We start from the raw sequence: 23,197 nt of genomic DNA, 5'->3' as shown, positions 1-23,197 counted from the left end.
TGCTCACGAGTGAACTCACCCATGCAGCTGCAGACAGAACCAAAGAGAGAGTTATAAAATAACGAGCTGACCACGGGGCTGGATCTAAATAGGCTTTGCATGTTAATGAACTGGCATTAAAAGAACATTTGGTTCATAGTCCTTCATATTCTGCACATGATCCAGAGCGCACAGTCAGCTTCCACCTCGGTAGTCCTGTGATCACGACTACACAGAGAAAGCCAAAAGAAGCACAAATCAAAGCTACTATATCAACACAGAGCATTCTTCCTCTCCTCAGTCTGATGAATGTTTCATCTGTGTGATTCAGCGACTCATCCATGATTTCTTAATATTGATGGTCAGCTGTGGCAGGTAGGAGAGATGTAAAGTAGAATTTCAATTTCAATTCTGGAGCATTTCAAATAATGCACGGCTGCATTTATTGACAGATTTATGATTTATTATTCATTATAATTGACTAGTCAGCAGGCAGCAGTGTGTGGAAAGAATAGAAATACATTACAGTTTGTTTGTTTTTACAATCGCTAGGACACATTTCTCAATGCTTAGGTCATTTTTTCCAAAACCCTTAACACAGTTCTCTTAACCAACTTTCAGCTTGGCTCAGCAGTTCACGAGTTCACACTTACATACAATTTGAGGGGGTAAAGTTTAATGCGTATTTGGCGTGCTGTCCGGAGGGAGGGCTCCGAGCTCGGCGTTCGGCCCGAACCCAGAGTACTCCCCCCGTATGTAAGTGTTTAGGACTAGAAGTGTGGAGAAGGGGTGGTGGGGGGATGCTGCAAAACTGTCAATGGATTGAGGTGAGACTGCTGAGTCTATATATACCTTTTACCATTGATTGCTGAGTGCTCTCCACTTGTGTTAATTATCTGAACATGCTCCTCCCGAACTTTGTTAATAAAACCTCATTTCATTTCACATTCAAAATGCACCAAAACACTTCATTCATGTCTCAAATCAACTCATTCTTCTATAACACTATAAAGATTGTCATCCAACAAACAGTGTTACTCATTAAACAACGACCTAAAATACACTAACAACAAGAATGACAGTCAGCTATCTGCTGTTTAGAATCGACTGTAGTATATGTTACATAGTCCATGTTTACATTAGTGTACAAAATTATTCCAATTTTTTTTCTTTCGTATAGATAATAGGTAATGAAATTGAAAGACTAACACATGTTTAGGTGTTCAGCTACATTAATAGTTTTGATAGTATTTCATTTTTTAGATTGAGAATATACACTCACCTAAAGGATTATTAGGACCACTTGTTCGATTTCTCATTAATGCAATTATCTAATCAACCAATCACATGGCAGTTGCTTCAATGCATTTAGGGGTGTGGTCCTGGTCAAGACAATCTCCTGAACTCCAAACTGAATGTCAGAATGGGAAAGAAAGGTGATTTAAGCAATTTTGAGCGTGGCATGGTTGTTGGTGCCAGACGGGCCGGTCTGAGTATTTCACAATTTGCTCAGTTACTGGGATTTTCACGCACAACCATTTCTAGGGTTTACAAAGAATGGTGTGAAAAGGGAAAAACATCCAGTATGCGGCAGTCCTGTGGGCGAAAATGCCTTGTTGATGCTAGAGGTCAGAGGAGAATGGGCCGACTGATTCAAGCTGATAGAAGAGCAACTTTGACTGAAAAAACGACCAAATGTAGCAAATTGCTGTCTTATTCAATGTTGTATTATGAAAAGAGTATGTAAACTTGCAAATTGGCCTGTATAGGTACATCGAGTGTTTGTGTCTAAGTGAGAAATATATTAATGTAATTTGAAAGATGCATTCTGTGCCAAAGCAGTGATAAATGATAAACAGTTTAGCCCACATAGACTGATGTTGTAGTGATAGTAAAAAACAAAAAACAGACAAACTGTAAAATGTTACAAAATCACAAACTAAAAGCCAGATCAGTCACTATACACATAACTTTGCAAATCCATAATAAAACAGTTCAATGATCAGGAAGTCCAACTAGCTGGTCAAAACCATACAATTCCAGCACAGTTAGTATTTTAGCTAACTAAACATAATTTAAAACTCATCATACTTGAGAGTGGATAACATTTCTCCAAGACACTGCATGGAATCAGAGATGGACTGAGAAGGGCCATAGAAGTGTTAGTTTATCAGTGTAAATTTCCTAAATTTACGCCATTATGTGAAACAACTGTCCATCTTCTTCTTCCCTGACCGCTACCTGAAATAGAAATGTGATGTGCTATTCAGCAAATGGCACATATCATTTATTTTTCCTTTGATGGATCTCATGGTAAAGAACTGGTTATAGGACTGTTTTACAGTAAACACTTGTAAATGGTGTTTCATTTTTCTCTACAGCAGAGCAGAAAATGATTTCCTAATGTTATGGTGCATTTGATGTTTAAACTGCTGCCCAGATGAATATGATCAAAATCTGTAGTAAAGGTCTATAAATTTGAGAAAACACCTTTTTAAATTTAAGAGCGATTGAGCCAAAGACCAAACTAATATGGGTCCTACTTTATATAAGGTGTTTTTTACTATATGCATCAAAGAATAATAAAAACAAAAAAACTAATTGTTAAGTACAATGTACTTAATGTGTTCATGTTGTATTGCAAAACACTTTTGCTGCTATTTAGGCGGAATACGGTTAAGGTTAGCTACAGGTTTCGTGGTATGGTTAAGTTTAAGGGTGGGTTAATGGGTCAACAGTGTAATTACAGAAATTAATTACAGATGTAATTACATGCGGGTATTTTTTTTAATGCAAGTACAAGTGTAAGTACAATTTAAAAGCATGTACATGTACACAAATGTATTGTATCAGATGATTAATTTAATTGTTAGTATTATTTATTTATTTTTTCAAAACTCTTCACACCATGATCACAGCATCAGTCTATGTGGGCTAAACTGTGGATCATTTATCATTGCTTCGGCACAAAATGCATTCAATTATGGCATCTTTAAATCTACATTAATTATTTTCTCACTTAGACACAAACATCACCAAAACTTTATGTACTACACAGGCCAATTCGCACGTTTACGTATTCTTTACGTAACTTAAGTTCAAACCCTAGCACACAAAAATGAATAAGACAGTAATACGATATTGAAATACTGTATATTTTAAATATCTAAAAAGAAAAATCAAATAATATCAAAGCAGTTAAATGTATCTGAACATTTAATTAGTCTTTCAACTATACAAAAGCGGAAACTTACAGGAATGATTTTGTACTGTAATGTAAACATGAGCCGTGTAACATATACTGCAGTGCTTTATAAGCAGTAGAAAGTGTCATTCTTGCTTTGTAAATACATTTTACACATAAAACCACTGAATAATGCAACCTTATGTTAGTGTTTTTCAGGTCTGTTTAATGATTGACAAAGTGTGTTTGACGTATATGAAATGTTTTGGTAGTTTTAGTGCATTTTGAACGTGAAATTGACTGCTGTGCCAAGTTTTGAAAAACATGAACCAAGTTTTGAGAAATGTGTCCTACTCCTAGCTGTTGTAAAAAACTGAAATATAAAGTGGGTCCCTATAAATAATAGGCCTATGTGAAAAGTATAGCCTACATTTTAGACACTAGACTAAGAAAATGTGAATAAACTGAGAACATTACACACAAAAAAAAAAAAAAAATTAGGATTTAAACTGTTCTTGATATATTAATGCATCAAGAGCAGGAACTTCTAATGACGTTTCAACTAGCTTTAAAAGTGGCTAACTGTGCTTGAACCTGAACACACTGTTGCCTCATCAAAAAGTCAACAAAAAAACCCGCAGGACAGATGAGGAAATTCTGGCTTGGCTTAGTTCCCATTAAAATGACTCATCTGTTCCCCTTCTGCAAGTGGAAAAATGCAGAAAATATATTGTAGGACTTTTGTTTTGTTTTCGGTAAAGTCATGAGGGGAAACATTTCGCAGGGCATCACTGCCACCTTCTGGTTATACGTCTTCTCCCTTTGAAGTTTAAAATAAGAATGAAGAGATAGGGACCAATCAGGTAGCAGCCTCCACTTAATTAACCAATCAGAAGCAGGGGAGTCCGATTTTCACAGGGTAGTAAGATTTCAGTCCAACACCGAAACCTGAAGCCTCGTGTTTTTTTCTTTTCTTCTTTTTTCCCCCATTTTCTTTTATTTAACAAGACAAGCCACCGTGTTTAAAAACCACACCAAACTTTATTTAAAACACGCAAATGGGTGCAGTGTTGACAAAAGAACTGACCACATACAAAGTTATTTGGATAAAACTGCAAATATAAATTAGGAAAATTTATTTTAGGATAATTATTTCCACAGTATGAACATACACAGTCTCAAAAAGGCAGAGGGTAAAAGCAAGGAGTTTTTACACTTTTGTCTTAAATAGTCAATTTCATTAAAAAGGGATCCATGGCTGAAGGTGCAGTGATTGCATTTGACGTGGAAGGGCATCTCATGTGTTTAAAACACACATGCAGGGTTTAACGTGTTCATCTGTATCATTGTACAAAATACCATAAAAGACTCACTCTTTAAAATCTCATTCTCACCAAGTATGAACAGGACAAATCTGCTACATTTAACAGTTTTGTAGGGGTGCTTCGAATTATAATGCCATCTAAATGTCTGGCTGTTGAATTTACAAGCACACCAAAGCCCATAGAGAGAGGACTATGGGTCGTTTGATTTCATAACCGAAAAACTAATTATATTATTGCAGTTCTTACTTCAATATTCAAGTAGAAGAACATTTCTCTGCATGTTCGGTGAACAGTGATCTTTAATACTGGGTTGCTGGTGACCTATAAATAAAAGGGAACGAAGACAGCAAGCGAGGAACTGTTGGGTTTGTAACAGGAACGGCATTCAACAGCTAGTCGAAAATGTTGTGACACTTCCAGGGTATATTGCCACGCTCTACAAAATCACCTGCGTATAGCCATACAAAGAACTAGCGAGGTTATACGAAGCGTTAAATCACAAATCCCTGAATAAAAAATAAAATAAAAAGAGGATATGGAGTACAACTGAACAGATCGACCGCGATCTTGTGTTTAATACAAAACAACAACAAAAATACAAGATCAACTAAAAGAACATGTAGCTGCCTGTTGTCTGTCAGTATGAAGCCTCTATAAATACATTGGCTGTACAGTTGGCATCTTTGAATGTTACTTGTGATGTCTGGATTCAAATGGCAGGAAGCTTGCGTTAAGGGTGGAGTGGTTTGAAGCATCTCAAGAAGTTTTTGTGGTGCAAGTTTTTCGGTTCTGGCTTTCAGTAGGATTGTCAGTGCATCGTGTCTGTGAAAGGCTTGGACTCAGCGGGTATCTGCCTTATTCTTGCACAAGTTCACAGTTCGCATATTCTCTCTCCGCTCAGAAGATGTCGCTGTTGCAGCTGTTTTTAAAATCGTCCCTGCGAACCCAAATAACCTCACAGTCCCTCTCGGAAGCTACGCCCTCCACTGCGCACTGCTTTCTCAGGAGGGTCAACTTTGGGGGGGCTTGGGATTTTGGAGATTTGTCCTCCGAGAGTCCGTTAGGATCCTTGACTTCATCTCCTTCCACCGAAAGTGCCTCGAAGGATTCCTCCAGGCTCGGATCGGAGGAAGGGCCCCGGACGGACTGGCAGTACTCGTCGTCGTCGCTTAGGATGTCCGTCTCCTTCACGTCATTCTGGTTTTCGTAGTGCTGCAGGTCAAACTGGTCCTCCACCCAGCGGTCTGTGTCCTGGATGGGCTGCTGGGGTTTATGGAGTGAAGACGACAGCGGGGACTCTGTCGGGGTAATGGGTGACAGGTCCTGGGACGAGCCGTCGTCAAAAACCACACCTGTGTCTATGGTGAAACGATTACGGATCAGCTTCCGGCGGCCGAGGGTTCGAGATGGGTCTGAAACTGCAGATAAACAGTAAAGAGAGAGTGAATGCCAACTAGTTTTTTTTATTCAGTAGACCATATTTTTCAAATTAGGAAAGAAAACGGCAATATCATCTGGTGGACGCTAGGATTTAAATTTGTTATATAATAATCAGCTCACCCTAAAGCCCGAGACAAAAACTGCAGCTTTAATCATGTTAGCGAGAGATAGAGCGATATTGTGGGAGAGTTAGCAGGGATATAGGAAGAAGAGCAGAGAGAAGGAAAGTGTTGCAAAGAAAAGTAATCAATGTTCAGTTTGCGTCAGACATCCCAAACCTACCCGCTCTGTTTATGGCGGGCCGTGAACCCTTTAGCGCACAAAGCCGTTTCCCTCCAAATGGAATATACTGCTGATTCGGAGGTAAACTCTCGGTCTTCATTAACTGACGTCGCTGTTTTTCCCTCAGGATGGAATGAACTGTCTTTAGGAAGTCTTTTTTACTCTCTGGAGAGCTAAACAAACAACAGCAACAAATTCAGATATTTTACTGAGGAATGGAAATATACAGGTTTACACAATTTACAGTGGCCCAAAAAGTATGAAAATAAAGTATAATTAATAGTTCACCCACTGACATCCATAGTATGGAAAAAAAATATTCCATACTATGGAAGTCAATGCAGTCCATCAACTGTTTGGTTACCAACATTCTTCTAAATATCATCTTTTGTGTTCAGCAGAAGACAAACTCATGTGAGACTTTTTTAAATGAAATGTCTAAAAAAAAAATAATAATCTCCAGCAACATTTGTTATCAGATGCCACTTGGTTGGATATTTTTTGTCTCATCAATGCGTTGATATTCAACATTTTTAAGAGTGTCCAAATGCTTTTTGGGGCCATTATAGTTATTTATTTTTAAATTGGCCTGTAGGTCCCATTTTACACATTATCTCTCTTAGAAATACCTTTTAGTTGAAGGACTAAAGCCATAAGATCTTACGTCATTCCAAACCTGTAAGACTTCAGTTCATCTTTGAAACACAAATTAAGATATTTTAATGAATGTTTCTCCTTTGAAAATCCACTAACCCAAAACTTTGCTTCAAAAAGAACGAATGAAGTTTATTCTTGTTACACAAGCATGTTTGAGCTTCTATGTACCATATTTGCCTTGCATGTCATTGCCTATGTGAATAAAAGCCTAAATTAAAATGTTCATCATATAAAGCAATCTTAAGACTTAGATTAAACCGCTCAATTTCTTTTTTTTCAATTTCGATCTCTATATTAACTTCAAGCATCAAAGTACTGCATGCGTGGACTTGGAGAGGAACAGAAATCTCTTAGATTTCAATAAAAATATCTTCATTTGTGTTTCAAAGGGTTTGGAACAACATGAGTAATTGATGACAGAATTTTCATTTTTGGGTGAACTAAGTTCCTTGTGCGTTTGGTTTTTCTTTGCTTTGAAGTCTATCTATTTTCAGGGCTTAGGTGTGCATGGCGTTCTGGACTTCATCTCACCTGCAGCAGATGTGGAAGGTCCTCTCGGGTCTACCTTCAGATTCTGACCTCATGTGAACCACCTCACACAATGCAGATCCATCTGAATCTGAGATGAAAGAAACATCAGGTTAACTAACTGTAAAAGGGCTGTGGGAAAGCCCATAAAACCTCTTCAGTGGTAGTACAATGAAAAACATTTAAAAACCCATGAGATCAGGACAGGGTTAATGAACCTCATGGAAGACACGGACCCTGGGACAATGAACAAGAGTGCAGACCCCAAGTTCCTGTAGGATGACCTTAGACCATCCACCATCAATAGGGAATAGCAACATTCTGGCCTGAGCCCATAAAAGTTCCACTGAGCCAAAAGCAGACTTAACTAAGCTCATCAGGGTTCATGGGATGTAAAAAGCACTGTACAAGTGAATCTACAGCTTGAAGCTAATAAATCACACAATTCTCAATAGGTCCGTGGGAAAAGAATAAGACTAGTAGACCAAAACTTACTTGGGAGGTTGCGAACTTGGAGAGCGTCTGTAGAGATCATGTGTCTAAAACGAAACGGGTCTCGCTCATCAAGGACTGACGCTCTGTGAGATCCACCCTGAGACAAAATAACACCAAAAAATGTGAACACACTTAAAATACATCATTATGCCGTGACACACTGAAAACAAGTTAGGGAAGTGATATTTTCTCCAAACCACATTATAGTTTTATAAGATCACAAACAAGTGAAAGGTCTCTGAGTCCATGGTCACAGAGATTTGTTAGCCATGTGAAATAAGCCGAAGAGACAGCAGAAATTAATCAAGTACAAGATAAGGGCATCCCTGTTTCACACTCAACAATGTGCCCTTCAATAAAACAAAAACTACACCTCTTAAAAGCGCTAGTCTGCAAGCACTTAAACTTAGCTCTGCAAGCCTATGTCACATCTCCATTAATGAATAATGAAGAAAGGGAAAAAGCACTTACAATTTTTTTCTTGTGCTTGGAGCAGTCTTTATACACAAAAACAACTGCCGTTTTGAAAACTGAAGGAGAAAAAAATAAAAAATGAAATAAAATATTAATACAAGACACACAAAACCATACAAACATTCACAATAGAGAAGCTTGGGGCTCTTTTCAGAATAGTCAGAGTAAAACCGTGACCCGGTGAAACTGCTAACTTCAATGGCAAACTGACCCATTTTTAAAGTAACTGAAGGGTTTCTTCTTCTAAAATGTCTCAGCCAGAGGAAAAAATGTTTCAATACGTATAAATGCAACTTTAATGCCTTAAGAGCCACATGACAAGGTGGTTCCTCTAATGCCATTGTGCCCAAAGACACAACTGGCCTTTACTGATGTAGGAAACCATTACTGTAGGGAACAGACTAATGAATAAGAGAACAATATCCTATTTCGGGAAAAAGCGCTTCACGGGCACTCACTGAACGCGGCCAGCTCTGTGTCTCTCTTCCCCTTCATGAGAGAAGAGGGTGGGTTGATCCAGACCACAGTGTCGTGCAGCAAGAGGTCACCCATTGACAGATCAGCAACCTGGGATGCAAGTAAACAGCTGTAAAGCCAAAGCTACTCACTTTTGGTGGTGGCATTAAACTAATTGTTGATGCTTCCTAAGGGAGACTCTAGTGGAATTATACCTCTTTCTTCTCAGAGCTCTGCTCACTGATGAGTTGGTCAAACACCGCTCCATACTCCTCGTGAATCTTCTGCATCTCGTTTATGTGACTGGCCACTTTGTTCATGGCTTTCATAGCAACTACGAAAAGAAAAGAGACTCGGTAAACTGCGACTAAAGTCAATTGTTGAGAGAGTTACAAGCTACAAATCCCAGTTGGGACTGGATTCATCTGAATCTTTAGCCACATTTAACATTTTGCTTTACCGTTGGTAAAGATTCAGGACCATTTTCAATTTAGAATTACACTGGCTTTCTTGTTACTGTAGCTTTAAGAATATATGCAAATTACCTCTATTCTGATTTGCAGGGCTGCAAGATTTTGGGGGAATAAATCTTGCGATTTTTCTGATAAAAATTGCAATTTAAAATGTGATTTAAAAAAAAGGTATGAGAATGCAAAATCGATATGTCAGAACGACTATTAATAATAATTAGTAGTAGTAGTAGTAGTAGTAGTAGTAGTAGCATAAGAATAAGAAATATTAAAATAGTGAATATTTCACTGTAATAAATAAAATCTAGTAATTATGAACAATTTATGTTAAAGTTAACTGTAAAATTACAATACTAATATTTATAGGGATCCCTCAAAGCTTCCCATTTGTTGACAACAGCCGGTTTATAAGTGCTTATTACAAGTTTGGGAAGATGGTCGTTGCATGTTGCTTTCCCAAATGCAAGACTAGTTATGGTTTTATTATTTCAATTAAATCGTGCAGCCCTCTTGATTGGCTAATATTTTACACATAGACGCTAGTATAGTTTACACTCACTACGCATTGATACTGGGAAGAGCAAGCACATTTCAAAAGAGCTAGCAAAATCCTGTTTTGCATGATTTTTTGTTTTCAAAACCTGCTCATCTTGCTCAGAATAGGAGTTGCATCATATTACTCTATAGATCAATTCGTGGCCTAACATTAGTTAGTATCTGATTCTTCATATTTACCATCTAGGTGATAGTGTTCCTCGCTGTCTGGGTCGGTGAGAGAGTGAAGCTCCCTCAGGAGTAGTGGGTATTTTAGGACTCTCTGAATGGGTTTGATCAGGTAGGACTCCAGCGTGGAGGAATGCTGCTGCCTGGGGTTCCTCTCAGCCAGGAACGCCTTGAACTCCGGGTCTGTTTTAGCTGCAACAAAAGATTGGAGAAATAATAGGATGGTACAAGAATTTCATATCAGTGGTATCCTCAAACTAGACTTTAATTTGGACAGGGGTCTTGTGTCAATATACTCAGCCCATGGTGTTCAAAACAAGAACTAAACATTCAAGTAATTCTTAGCTTTCTCAACTGCCAGAATGTTAGCCTCACATTTTATACTTAACCATACAAATATTAGTCAGTCTCTCATCGTCTTTAAAACTTGAACCTCTTTTCCCACAGGAACCATCTACATTCACATACATCAGTGAAAAAGCTTTGGTGCCTTAGGGAATTGACAATTTTTTACAGTAGACCCTTAAAAGGGGTCATTATTCTTCAGAAAAAACATCATTTCCGTGTGAGAGAGTAAAAAAAACACCCTCTAGCTTTGAATACATTCTGAAAACTGGCCTTTGGCAGGGAGTAGGGGTTCGGAAAAAGAACTAAGAAAAGTGGCAAACTTAGAAAGCGTGCAAGCACTTGAACTATCCAGTCACTGAAATGACAAGATAACAAGGATCTAAAGGCTTTCTTGCCCTTTAAATCAGTGCTAAATGTGCTAATGCTAGTAAACCAGTCTTTGAGTGTGCAGTGGTGTTACCTTTGGTAAGGACCTTGGGGACCTTTGTGTGGCTGGCACAAAACGCACTGTAGATTTTAAAACGGTCCGCATAGTACAGGAAGGATCCGCCAAGAGAAAACAGAACTTTCTGGAAGTTAGAAGAGAATGAATTAGAAAACAAAGGAAGTTTCATCACATCATGTGCAATTAGTAGATTGTGAGCTTGTTTTGGTGCTAAATCATATTTAGCATCTACACAGACTAGCATCTAATCTGACTAATATAACTGCACCTTGAACTGATCCACTCTATCCAGTTTGTCTAAATCTGGAACTAATCTGGTTCCATCTTCCAGAGTTTTCAGAAACTCCACTTGGAATTCCACCATCTCCGCCAAGTTTCCAAAAAGCACATCCAGCTAGGAATGTAAAGAGAATAAGAGAATCTTAACGCCAATACCAATAACATTTTCAGAAGATGATAACATTGATGATTTTTAAAAAATAATAATAAAAATTAAAAAAACTCAAATGAAATCTCTCACCTCATCCTGAGAAAGGAAGCTCTGCTTCTGCAGGGGGTTCAGGTAGCGCTCTATCAAAATGTTTAGGTCCTGTAGAGAGACAGACTTTTTCATGATTTGGTTCAGTGCAGCTTTTACCAATCAGGAATGATTTTCATGTTCATTCGGTGTGGATTTTCAGAACCGTTTCTATTTTAAAATAGAAACACACCACGCTTTGAAAACACAGCAGAAGATACTGACCTTAACATAGGTCCTCTCAGTGTCCACCAGCTCACTGATGACTTTACGGAGTTTATAAGCATCGGAGAGCTGGCGGGGGGTGAAGAGAACAGGCATGGTTGAGATGGGGCTGGGCACACATGACGAAGAGGTGGAAGATGTGGAGGAAGACGAGGAACAGAAAACGGGACCCTCAGTGGAATTCATATCATGAAGGTTGCGGCAGAAAGAAGTCACCTGCTCCGTACTCTGTGGAGGGAAACGAATTGAATTTAAACACTAGAAAACTAAAATGTCAGTAAAAGTCATGCAGGAGTGGAAAATCGGCATATCCATTGATAAATCCTGTTCACATTTCCTTTCATCATCCTCAACTTGTCTATTTAAATTAAGTAAAGCCAATAGCAAAACATTGTTTTAAAAGTCTCATTTTAAGAGAATTAAAAACTTCTTTTAAAAATGTAAAAGCATATGAAGATTATCCTCAGAGTGAAAAACTAGAAATAAATAAACATTTTATTACACACAAATACAATTACTACAAATATTATAATATAATTATAATATTTAGCACAAAACGTATATATAACCACACAATGCAAGAAATGCTACAATGACGCAAGTAACAAAATTCTTTGAATTGAAATTCTTGATCATGCAAAAAAAAAAAAAAAAAAAAAAGCCTCTAAAATGTTCACCAGCAACAGGAACACACTCACACAGGTATTCAGAGCATTTAAGAGTCAGAAAGAAGCATTTCCAGTTCCAAACAGACACGTTCAGCGAATTTATGGCTTTACTCCAAAGACAAGGTGCATCACGCCTTATGAATGCATGGGTAAAGTGTAATTAGACCCTCTTAAAGTTATTTACTGCACAGACACTTCTATATCTCTAAAAGGACTCTGTTGTAATTTAGTACTGAACAGTTCGTCTCTTTGGGAAATCTGGCAGTGGATGGATTTTCCATCAAAGAACATGTCAACAAAGAGTAGGCTACACACTGCCCTTAGCCAAGAATATTTCAGCTTCCCACAATTCACTCCTTCCCCTTGTACTACAGATCTACCACAGAGAAACATTACACAATAGATATTAATACGCATCAAGCTTCCAAATACCTGAAAGAAAACTATTAACATCCACCTAAACGACACAAACCTGTCCAAAAAGACAGATTTCGTTCCAAAAGATCTTCAACCGGTGTCACATCTCGTATGTCACAGGATGAAGTTTAAAGCCAGCACTACTGGAAGAGCTCAGGCTCAGGGTGATGTTCAGGAAGAGGTGGAACAGATTCACAAAGACAGGAGGAACGGAGGACAGATGGGGCTTCCAGCAGAATGAATTCCTCTCTGATAAACACACAGTGACGGACTGACAAAAAGCCTGCACACCCCAGCATGCCTTAACCAGCCTGGACAGCCAGGATAGAGGTGGAGCGATGTAGGGAGATATGAGTAAGGACCTCTATCGTTTTTCCAGGTTAAGTAAAACTTAAGCTTTATTTACAAGATCTGTGGTATGCTGTCGGTTAACATAGAAAATGGACTCTCCTTGTTCTGTGAAAACACAAAAAAACTCATGTACAGTAGTGCGCCTACAGTTAGTCTTTAGGGCAAGCATTTAGGTATGTGAATCAAATTTTTCCTAAGCATGAATTTAGTAAAAACAAACAGATACGTGAGCTGTACAATTATTAAATCACTCTTTCTGAGGAGTAACTAATTTTCTAGGTGGAAGATTTTGTGTTTACATACTACCGATGTAAAGGTCTGATCATACCAGTGAAATTTCGGTGAAATTCTACGAGCGCAAAAAGATCCATTGTCATTAGTGTAGTAATGCATGAAGCACCGCTCACTTACAATTCTATTTTAAACCAAGCAGATATCTGTTGGTCAATGCAGAAAACCTGTTGGGAAATCTGCAAGAGGAACTGTTTTTTTTTTTTTTTTTACCCTATTGCAAAATTCTTGGTAGCGTGGATTACTATTGAAATGACTGGATTTTGCCCATAGAAGTTTGCCAAACAATAGTAAATGTGACCACACCTTAATGCATTCATTTCCATGCAATGGAAGTCTATGGGCTGTTCCAGCAGGTTTAAAGGAGAAATGTTAGGACTGGTTTCACAGGCAGGGGTTAGATTAAGCCAGAATTAAGCCTATTTTTTTTTTAAGATAAATATATAGGAAATTTAAGTAGCTTTTATGAACATGCCTTAAAAAAATAAAATAAAAAACATTAATGGGGTGTATCTTGAGACAAAACAATGGCACTGACATATTAAGTGCAAGTTAAAACTGCTGAAAACTACAAAAGCATGCTATATGAGCTGTATAAAAGGAGATAAAAAACACTTTTAAAGAGGGACTAGTTTTCCAGGTGGATGAATTTGTTTATGCTCTATAGATACAATTCCTATGGTTAGAATCTGCTCCATGTAAACATTGCTTTATGGGTAGCTATGCTACCTCATGTCTTTTCACACAAAAACCAAGTGAAAGCCTTTGGAAATTCCTTTTCAGCTAGTCATGACATGATTTGAAAGATTAGATATAACTTTGCCAAGACTGGCTTGGTAAAAATCACACCCGCCCCTGCGCCCCATGCTAAAACATGTACATGCTACAGTTATACTATCAAAACACTGTGACAGTTTTAAGTGATGCTACAAATCTATTATTGTATAAGGTAATTGGCTGTATTATAGAACTTAAGTTGTATTTAGGCCAGAACATCCCAGTTTAAATGTTCAAATTGTCCCATGCAACATTATACATCTACATGTAACATACTAAGCCGCTAAATCTAACATAATACACAGTGTGTTAGAAAATGGAGCCCATGAACTTATGTAATGCTAAGTATCACACACACACACAAAAGCAAACACACTCAGGCTCACCAATTGCAGCATGTCATAGATTGACTCTGAGGAGCGTTTGGAGCTCCTGTATCTCCACAGCACAGACATTCTGCCCCTCAAAGTTCACAGAAGTCACAGCAGGGCGACCCGTAATAAACACAGAGGAAGCGCCTCCACCTCCAGCTTATCTTTGCGTGCAAAACTTGTCACTACCGGACCATGAGAGCGAGAACGGAGCTTTTCCGACCAGAAACAGATACAGCGAACGTCTTCTCCACTACCAACTCTACAAGCCACGATAGCTTCCCTGTGTCCAACACAGCCTCCTCCCTCCTTTCCTAGAATTTCTCCCTACGTCTCTGCTTGTCTGAGCTGGTTTCTAGCCGGATGGATGGAATGGGGATCTGACAGCTGTGGTGGTACAGTAAACACACAGAGAGAGGGAGAGAACGAGAGAGAGAAAGAGAGAGAAAATAATAATAATCTTGTCGGCAACAGGATGAAGATGACAGAAGGGGAGGGGAACACTGGGACACAACAAGCATCACATCATAACACAGCTGGGAGAAGCACAGCTTTCTCAGGTGAAAACGTCAACATGCCGAAAACAAAGAGGACAGGTGTGACACAATGTTTGTCTTTATGGTGAAAGCATAGAAAAGAGCAACCATAGGCAGAGATGGGTTTGCCAGAACTGTGGCGCAGCAGTTAGTGAACAGGTTCTTGATATGTTGATCTTAGGTGTTCATGCAAGTGATACAGGTTCAAACTGGCTTGAAACATGTTCTACACTAAAATCCTCCCCTTTTTCCTAAGACGTTTCCTGTCATTCTCTACTGGGTGTATATAACATTTTAAATACACATACACACTATCAATATAAATATATATAACACTCTACAGGGCTGCTGAATGCTTGACTCTGATTGGGTAACGAACGTTCTGGTGTGCAATTATTTTCAGGGAAATGCACAGCTAAAGTAGTTCCAGGCAGTTCTAGACCGCATTACAGTTCCATATCACCTCGCCAAATGATTTTAAATATTTTAAAGCTCCTTACAGCCTACAACAGCAAAAGAACCGAAACCCACAACGACACTGACCAAGCAAATAAATATAGTTTCCATGTTTTTTGCCACTAAATTACGTTTTATTATGTCTTTCTCCCGCTCTCTTTCCCACTCAAACGCCCATCCATACAGTGCGGACACACACTGTTGTCAGTGCTGCTTTAACCATTTTATGAGTAAAATAGTTCAACAACTTAAAAGCTACATTTATTTCTTACAGTTACAAGTAAGGTAATAATGGCCCTGATCTTGGAGCAGATAAACTTACAGTTTTGCTATTAGTAGAGACGCTGCTGCCGAACACTGCTGAGAGACGCACTCAGATAATTCACATACACATTCACAATTCATATACGCTTAATCTCTCTCTCTCTCTCTCTCTCTCTCTCTCTAATAACTGCATTAATTACTGCATAAGTCTGCTTTCAATGGCTTAAGTCTCCATTACTAGCTCTAAAATGACGTTTTGGAATTGACAACGGAGGCTTGGGGTTAGATGCGTAAGAAATTAGTCCTACACACGAGTGTTTTAAGAACAAAAACCTGAAAAACGTCTTGAAATACTTGATCTGAACAATGTTTTGAGGTATGGTAACCGTAGTACTAGCAGAATAATTGACTTCGGGCCGTTGAATTATACCATATATAATACACATATACACAGCTCAAACGAGGTCTAATGTTTCCCTAGTTCATCTATATATAGGAAAATGGCTCGAAAAATGTTAACTAAACCCAAATTGGAAACCATGGGTACTGTTAAATGACAATCAAACCTCCACCCGTTCAGCCAGCGCTTCATCACGAGCTCCAACCTGCATGCTTTATTAGAAGAGCTAATGTCTATCTTTCAGGGAAAGTAAGCAGACCCACAGTCACACACACTTGTCAGGAGCCTTTATTGGCTTGTTAACTCATCTTATCAAATGCATAGACTCATAGAAGTCAGGAAGAGGAATGTTTCCTTCTCTGGAAAGCAGAGAAATGCCCTTATCAGGCTCTGAAATAGACTTCTCAGCTCCACAAATTAAATGTTCAATGTCTTGAAGGAGCTTTCACTTTTCAAAACTGTGTGTGGAATTATATCCATGGTCATCTAAACATCACTGCGTTTTAATTGTAACCTTTAAATGTAAAAGTAAACATTTCAGACTTGTTTACCATGCATGCTACTAAAGCTCATGGGCTCAAATATGAAAGTACAGCTCTGCTTTAATGGCAGAACAGCATTGGTTTGCATGCCCAAGTCAAGAAACACCTCCGCTTATCCAATTTCTCTCTCCTTCTCTCACAACTCACCTTACACACAAGCTTAAAGGCTTTGCCGCACCTCAGAGCATTTATGACTGGAAAAACATGCAAATCCATAAATTTCACAGGAGATTTCATGGGATGCAGGTTGTAACAAGCATAAAGCTCCACATCATGTGCACCCTCAAACCAATCACAATTAAAAGAATCCTGCAGTACAAACCTCCTCTCCTTCTCACACACACACACACACAGCTAAGCCACGCTGATGTGAAAAGTCAATATTTAGACAGTTAACAGCCCAAATCCATGAACATGCATTCGTATTTCTCTCCAGAGTGATAACTCGAGGGCAGAACTGCTCGGCTGGCTGAACTTGCGCTGTAGATAAGTCTAGAGACTGGCAGGGGGAAGAACTTTTTTGGGTTTAGCAGGATGTTGAACCACCCTCTGTGAGATACATGCAGTCATTATCGAGCTTGGAAAAATAATGAAGTCCTCCTGTCCTTTGTCTTCTAGGTTGTCTGTTTCCTGCGGCGGGTTTCTCCATAATTTATCAGCGTTAAGCGATTCGAATCGATGTGCATAATCAAGCAATTAGAATGCAGACCTAATTAAAGGAGATGTCCCCCTCTCTTTCACTCCTCGTCTCAAAGCGAGAAAAGAAAACATAAGTGACGTGAGATAATAACGATAACCGGCCGTGTGATTAATATGGGAAGAGAGAGAATGAGAGAAAATGAAGCTCATAAATTATACCCAGCTGAATCAGCTTCTCTCTGCCTGTCTTTCTGTCAAAACCACACACAAATACAGAACAATAGAGCTTTCAGTTATGCTTTTAAAAACTCAAAAACTAAATAGACAAGAGAAAACGTGTAAACTTGGTCAAATTAATGTCTGAATAGAGATCTAATTCTGTTTTCCTTTGATCCTTTTTGTTGGTTTAAGGAACACACACCTATCATTATCAGAATATTCCATAGGCGTAAATGACATTTTCTTGCCCCTAAACCTACTCATCATAGAAAACTTTCCGCATTTTAAGTTTTTAATAAATCGTTTAGTAAGTTTATTTGGAATTTTAATTAAAATGATATCGGCATGTCCTCATTATGTAAAGGGCGTGGAATTTTGTTCAGGAATCTGACTATACTAGTTGCACGGTATCGGTTTAAAGAAGTGAATTAAGAGTAGCTTGATTCGTAACTGTCAAAATTGTCAGTTACCGGCACAAAACTCATATCCTACTAACTCATTCAACAACATGACACTTGGGTGGGACAGAGGGGAACGGGACAAGACAAACACACGCTCTGACAGAATGTGGTGTTGCTGTGGGTGAATTATTAGGGCTAAATGTGTTCCTGCAACAGATGGTGTGCTGGAGAACAGGCCAAAGAGACTGTGGCCGCCTGGCAGTGTCGGTGTGACAGACAAGGACACAGAGAGCAGGAGAGAGGGAGAGAGAGAGGGAGAGAGAGAGAGAGAGAGAGAGAGAGAGAGAGAGAGAGAGAGAGAGAAAAAAAGAATGAATGAAAATTAAAGAAAAAGAGGCCAGACATCAGGTTAGTTACCAGAGAAAAACAATCACACTGACCTACAGAGTGAACACAGAAGGGAAAAGAAGAAAGTTTGCATCGTCATGAGAGAGACGAATCAATCCTGAGACGGACTTTATAACATTTACACTGAGAAAAACATTGCAGTGTGAGGTGGAAGTTGCAAAGTGTGTGTTTTTGTATACAGTGCCAAACCTCTGAGAACACATGGAAAATCTGGGACTCAATTAAATTTAACCCTAAAAGAAAGGTGATATACAACGATTTAAAAATATTTACGATTCTGGACTATTTCTAGATCACTATTTAAGCAAATTTGTGACTTTGATCATGTGACTCTTCATACAAACGGTCAGTTATTCATCCATTGAAGAACAAGATGCTCTTTGGGTCATTTTCAGATCACATGATCATCAGGTTTTACACAAACTTGAGTTCATGCAGCTCGAGTGCTAATGTTATTAAATAAAAAGATGGACAAACCAAATCATGTTCATTTTTCAGTTCACTCAAATTGTTCTGCTGATAAAATTATTTGAGATTATGTAATAATATAAAACTACAAAATTGATCAATGGACCCTTTTCACATTTCCGAGGTTCTCAGAAGCAGAAATCGTCATAGTTGTGTAAACTTTTAGTGGTGAACAGAAACTGCAACACACACACACACCGTTGTGGGGACTCTCCATAGACGTAATGGTTTTTATACTGTACAAACTGTATATTACATCTCCTTACACTAACCCTACCCCTAAACCTACCCATCACAGAAAACTTTCTGCATTTTTACATTTTCAAAAATATATAATTTAGTATGTTTATTAACCCATTTCCCTCGTGGGGACCGCTGGCTGGTCCCCACAATGGAGGTGATCTCATGTTTTACTATCCTTGTGGGGACATTTGGTTCCCACAATGTAATATAAACAAAAACACACAAACACACACACACACAAACAAACACACACACACACACACACACACACACACACACACACACACACACAGTAATGGCTGTACGCGAGTTGAGTTCCAAAGTCTTTAAACGAGAATATTTAAAGAGAAATTGAGGATTTTGATATAATAGAAGAGGAGCTTGAGTTTGTTGCCCAGCTTTATTCGATGGATGGATGCGCTTTTTTGGGCTTCAAAATCTCAGTTGATATTTACTCCCATTATAAAGATTGGAAGAGCCAAGATATTTAATATAACTCTGTTTGTGTTTGGCTGAAAGAAGAAAGTCATATACACCAAGGATGGCTTGAGGGTGAGTAAATTATGGGATAATTTTCATTTTAGGGTGAACAAACCCTGTAGAAATGCGGCTTTACAATCTGTGAAAAGGGTCACATTCATTAGTGGTCACAGACTTTTGTATCTTTGAGTACAAGTATGTGTTGACAAGTTTTATCCATCCTTGTGTAAGTGGTTACACCGTCATCTCTGATCTTGACCTCAATCAAGTGGACTATGTCATCACTAACACTCAGTGTGAGAGTATGAGTGTGTGTACGTGTGAAGATCCGCAAGGCAAGACAACCTGTCTTCCCATCTGCTGCAGTCTCTGAAATCAAAGGTCACTTAGATCACATGACACAAAGCTCTTAACCAGCCATCTGATTTCAGTCAGCCTCTGACCCCAGATGACACCCATCACATCAGAAAATACAGTCTGTATTTAGCAATCCCAAATAACAGCAGAGGCCACAGAACGTAACTACATAATGACCCAGACACAAAAAAACTGGGGTGACATGCTCTCTGGATCAAAACCAAAAGCTCAATCTAGTACAACACAGCCAGCCAGACAGTTGTAGGTTTGAGTAGAGATTTTCTGATGAATCTTCATGGCAGGTGGTCTCTAACCTTGTGTGCTGAGTCTACTTCATCCTCCAGGCTGTCGGCAGGGCTCTCAGCCATTAGGTTTACCCTGTCCTCCACCGTGTCATCAGGGCTGTGCAGAACCAAGCCAAGACCTTCATCTAGGATGTCCTCTAGGGGGAGCAGTGAACACAGACAGGGACTGGGTGAGCAACAAGACCTGGGATGGACAACTCTGGCCCTCTCACTTTTCAACCCTGATCAGACTCATCTGCCTGTAGCTTTCCAGCAATCCTGAAGACCTTGATTAGCTCGTACAGGTGTGTTTGATTAGAACTGGAGCTAGACTGCAGGAAAGTGGATCTCGAGGACCAGAGTTGAGAACCCCTGAACAAGACTCTACCATGCCTCAGGTTAAGTTTTTTTTTTTTAAAGAATTAACACTTTTAAAAAATCCAGCAAGGAAACATTAAATGTGACAGTAAAGACACAAAAGATTTCAAATAAATACTTTTTTTTTAAACTTTCTATTCATCAAAGAATCCCCAAAAACATATCAAGGTTTTCACAAAACTGTTAAGCAACATTTCCAACATTGACAAGAAGAAACCTTTCTTGAGCACCAAATCAGCATATTAGAATTATTTCAGGAGGATCATGTGACACTGAAGCAGGGTTATTATTGTTAACTAAAACCATAAAAAAATTTTCATTACTTGGAAATGAACTTAAACTTATTTTATTCCAGCTAGTTGCCAAAGCAACATCTCATTTTTGTTTAGTTAAGTTGAAGTAAAACAACTAAACCTAAAAAAATTATAATAAATATATATATATATATATATATATATATATATATATATATATATATATATATATATATATATATATGACAACACAACAAAATTACTAAAACATTAAAATAGGAAATGAGAAAATAAAACCTAATTCAAAATATTAACAAAAACTGTATATCAATGATACTAAAATAATACTGAAGACTAAAATACTGAAAATTCAGCTTTGCCATCACAGGAATAAATTACATTTTAAAATGTATTAAAATAGAAAAGTTATTTAAAATTTGAAACAATATTTCACAGTAGTACTGTTTAACTGTATTTTAATTAAATAAATGCAGTCTTTAATCTTACTGACCAACTTTTAAATGGTAATGTATCTCAAGTAGTACTGTATGTTGATGTACAGTCAAATTCTAGTGCTGACTTTTATGATTTCAGAATGACTTAAGGTGGAGTAATGCCTCATCTACTATCGGTACCAAAAAAAATGGCAAGAAAATATGGAAATATTTGAAAAAAATAAGACAGTGGTGAATAGGTTTACCCTGACTCTGGGAAAAGATGTCAGTGCAGAGGTCCTGCGCCCCGTCCGATCGGCGGGGAGGCAGCAGGCACAGCTGGTGTGGATCGGTAGCGGGCAGCGTGCTGACAGTCAGGGTGAGACAGGGCAGAGAAAACGCAGCCTGCATGTCTGCCAGCTCCAAAGCGCTCGCCGGCTTACTGTTCAGTTTCAGGATCTCATCACCTGCTCGCAGACCTGAGCACACACAATGTTTTACAAATCAACTTTGTAACCCCTCAAAATTTTGTCACATCACTCAAACACAGAAGCAGACAAAAATATTCAAGAATTCCTCTTAAAACATTTAAAAATTCCTTGTTTTCTTACAGAGGTGCAAAACTATATGCTGTCAGAGGTTAATTATTAATGCAAAAAGTTAATTATTCATATAACCATGTTAGAGAATGATTACATCCTTATTATTCAAGTAGATTTGCTGTGTATGTTGTACAAAACGGGATGAGAACAAAGGGGGAAAACGTGTCTGCTCCTCCCCCTTCCTTAATTATCAATTACCAATACATCAGCTGCTCAATTAGCCTCAAATAGCTCAGTTAACACTCTTTAGGTAGGATTGCCACTTTAATTGATTACTGACGTCCATGCCCAGCCTCCCAGCTCTTGCTGGAGCTGAATTTCCCCCTCTGTTTCTGAGCTTTTATGAATGCTGTATGGATTTACACACATGCATGCATGCACACACTGCCTGAAGTGTGACCCAGTTTTACATGAAGCAAAATGTCAGCTGTAATAAAGGTTTTTCACTGGATGGCTCGGCTCTGCCCCAGGCAATGGAGTGATGATGAATGTTGTGGTGATGTCATCAACAAGCGCCCCCAGTGCTGTGCGTCCAAACTGTCCTGAATTTGAGTATTACCTCCAGCAAGTTTGTCTGTGCGTATTTCACACACATCCACGCACACACACTCCATTCAGTTTGGATAGCACATGGTACTGATGAGCCAATTCTTTGTTGGGGCATATTCTTCCCAAAAAGAGGGAATTGCTTTCCACACTAGACACTGTCCACTTGGATTTGCATCCATCTGCCTTACTATTCATCCAGACAAGCATTTTCTTGTACACCACCACTTTTGCAAGGCCTTCTGGGTAGAATTACTAACGATACTGAAACAAAACCCTACAGACGTTTATTTTTTATTTTTTTAAACCAGCCTTATACCTAGCTTGCTAGTCTAAGTTTAGGTTTAGGTTTAGCGAAACCAGCTGAAAACCTAATGGGTCAGGATGGACGACTATCTTAAACAAGCTAAGGCCAGCATTAAGCTGTTTTAAATGGGTTTTTGCAGCAGGGAAAGTTCATGAACGTTGTATACTGTGCATTCAGTCACACAGGTTTAATTCTTGGGGGTTTAGCACAAATCCCTGACCCTTAGTATGAGCAATAATAATAGCGATGCTTATCTTAGAAAGCGCCACTAATTAAAATACTCTGACGCTCAATAACTGGACTTCCTGGAACAGAGAGTATCTGAACCCGTTCTGAAGGTTGCTCTTAATGAGCGCACTCGCTTGGCACAGATATCACTGGCAGTGTGTAATGGTTTTAATTTAACTTAGTAATCCTGTGCTCATGTGAAAGCTTTTTAAATGATTTTCCTCCAGTCCAGTGGAGATTTGGGTCAGTCATCTCAGTTCAGACTCCTCCATATTCCCCTGCTAATTTCTCAGCAGTTTTACAGACTACTGCAAGTGAGGCATTTACA

The 23,197-nt window shown here is 38.6% G+C and overlaps 1 protein-coding gene across 2 annotated transcripts in view; it reads right to left on the bottom strand.

Annotated features, from left to right (window-relative positions):
- Positions 1-4,179: 4,179 nt before the first annotated feature.
- The window catches only part of tiam1a (TIAM Rac1 associated GEF 1a), a 49,784-nt gene continuing 30,766 nt past the window's right edge, over positions 4,180-23,197 (bottom strand). For both annotated transcript variants that reach the window (XM_084400631.1, XM_084400632.1), the window contains exons 14-27: positions 21,453-21,665; positions 20,151-20,278; positions 11,549-11,776; positions 11,327-11,395; positions 11,075-11,200; positions 10,822-10,930; positions 10,026-10,205; positions 9,036-9,154; positions 8,823-8,931; positions 8,362-8,420; positions 7,891-7,987; positions 7,399-7,486; positions 6,211-6,383; positions 4,180-5,906 (exon numbers count right to left, since the gene is read on the bottom strand). In XM_084400631.1, coding sequence (XP_084256757.1) covers positions 5,386-5,906; positions 6,211-6,383; positions 7,399-7,486; positions 7,891-7,987; positions 8,362-8,420; positions 8,823-8,931; positions 9,036-9,154; positions 10,026-10,205; positions 10,822-10,930; positions 11,075-11,200; positions 11,327-11,395; positions 11,549-11,776; positions 20,151-20,278; positions 21,453-21,665 — 2,219 coding nt within the window. In that variant the 3' untranslated portion in view covers positions 4,180-5,385. The remainder of the gene's footprint in view (positions 5,907-6,210; positions 6,384-7,398; positions 7,487-7,890; positions 7,988-8,361; positions 8,421-8,822; positions 8,932-9,035; positions 9,155-10,025; positions 10,206-10,821; positions 10,931-11,074; positions 11,201-11,326; positions 11,396-11,548; positions 11,777-20,150; positions 20,279-21,452; positions 21,666-23,197) is intronic.

This window comes from Rutilus rutilus (assembly GCF_951802725.1).
Source record: "Rutilus rutilus genome assembly, chromosome: 25".
NCBI classification, from domain to species: domain Eukaryota; kingdom Metazoa; phylum Chordata; class Actinopteri; order Cypriniformes; family Leuciscidae; genus Rutilus; species Rutilus rutilus.
This window is presented reverse-complemented; position numbering and strand designations above follow the sequence as displayed.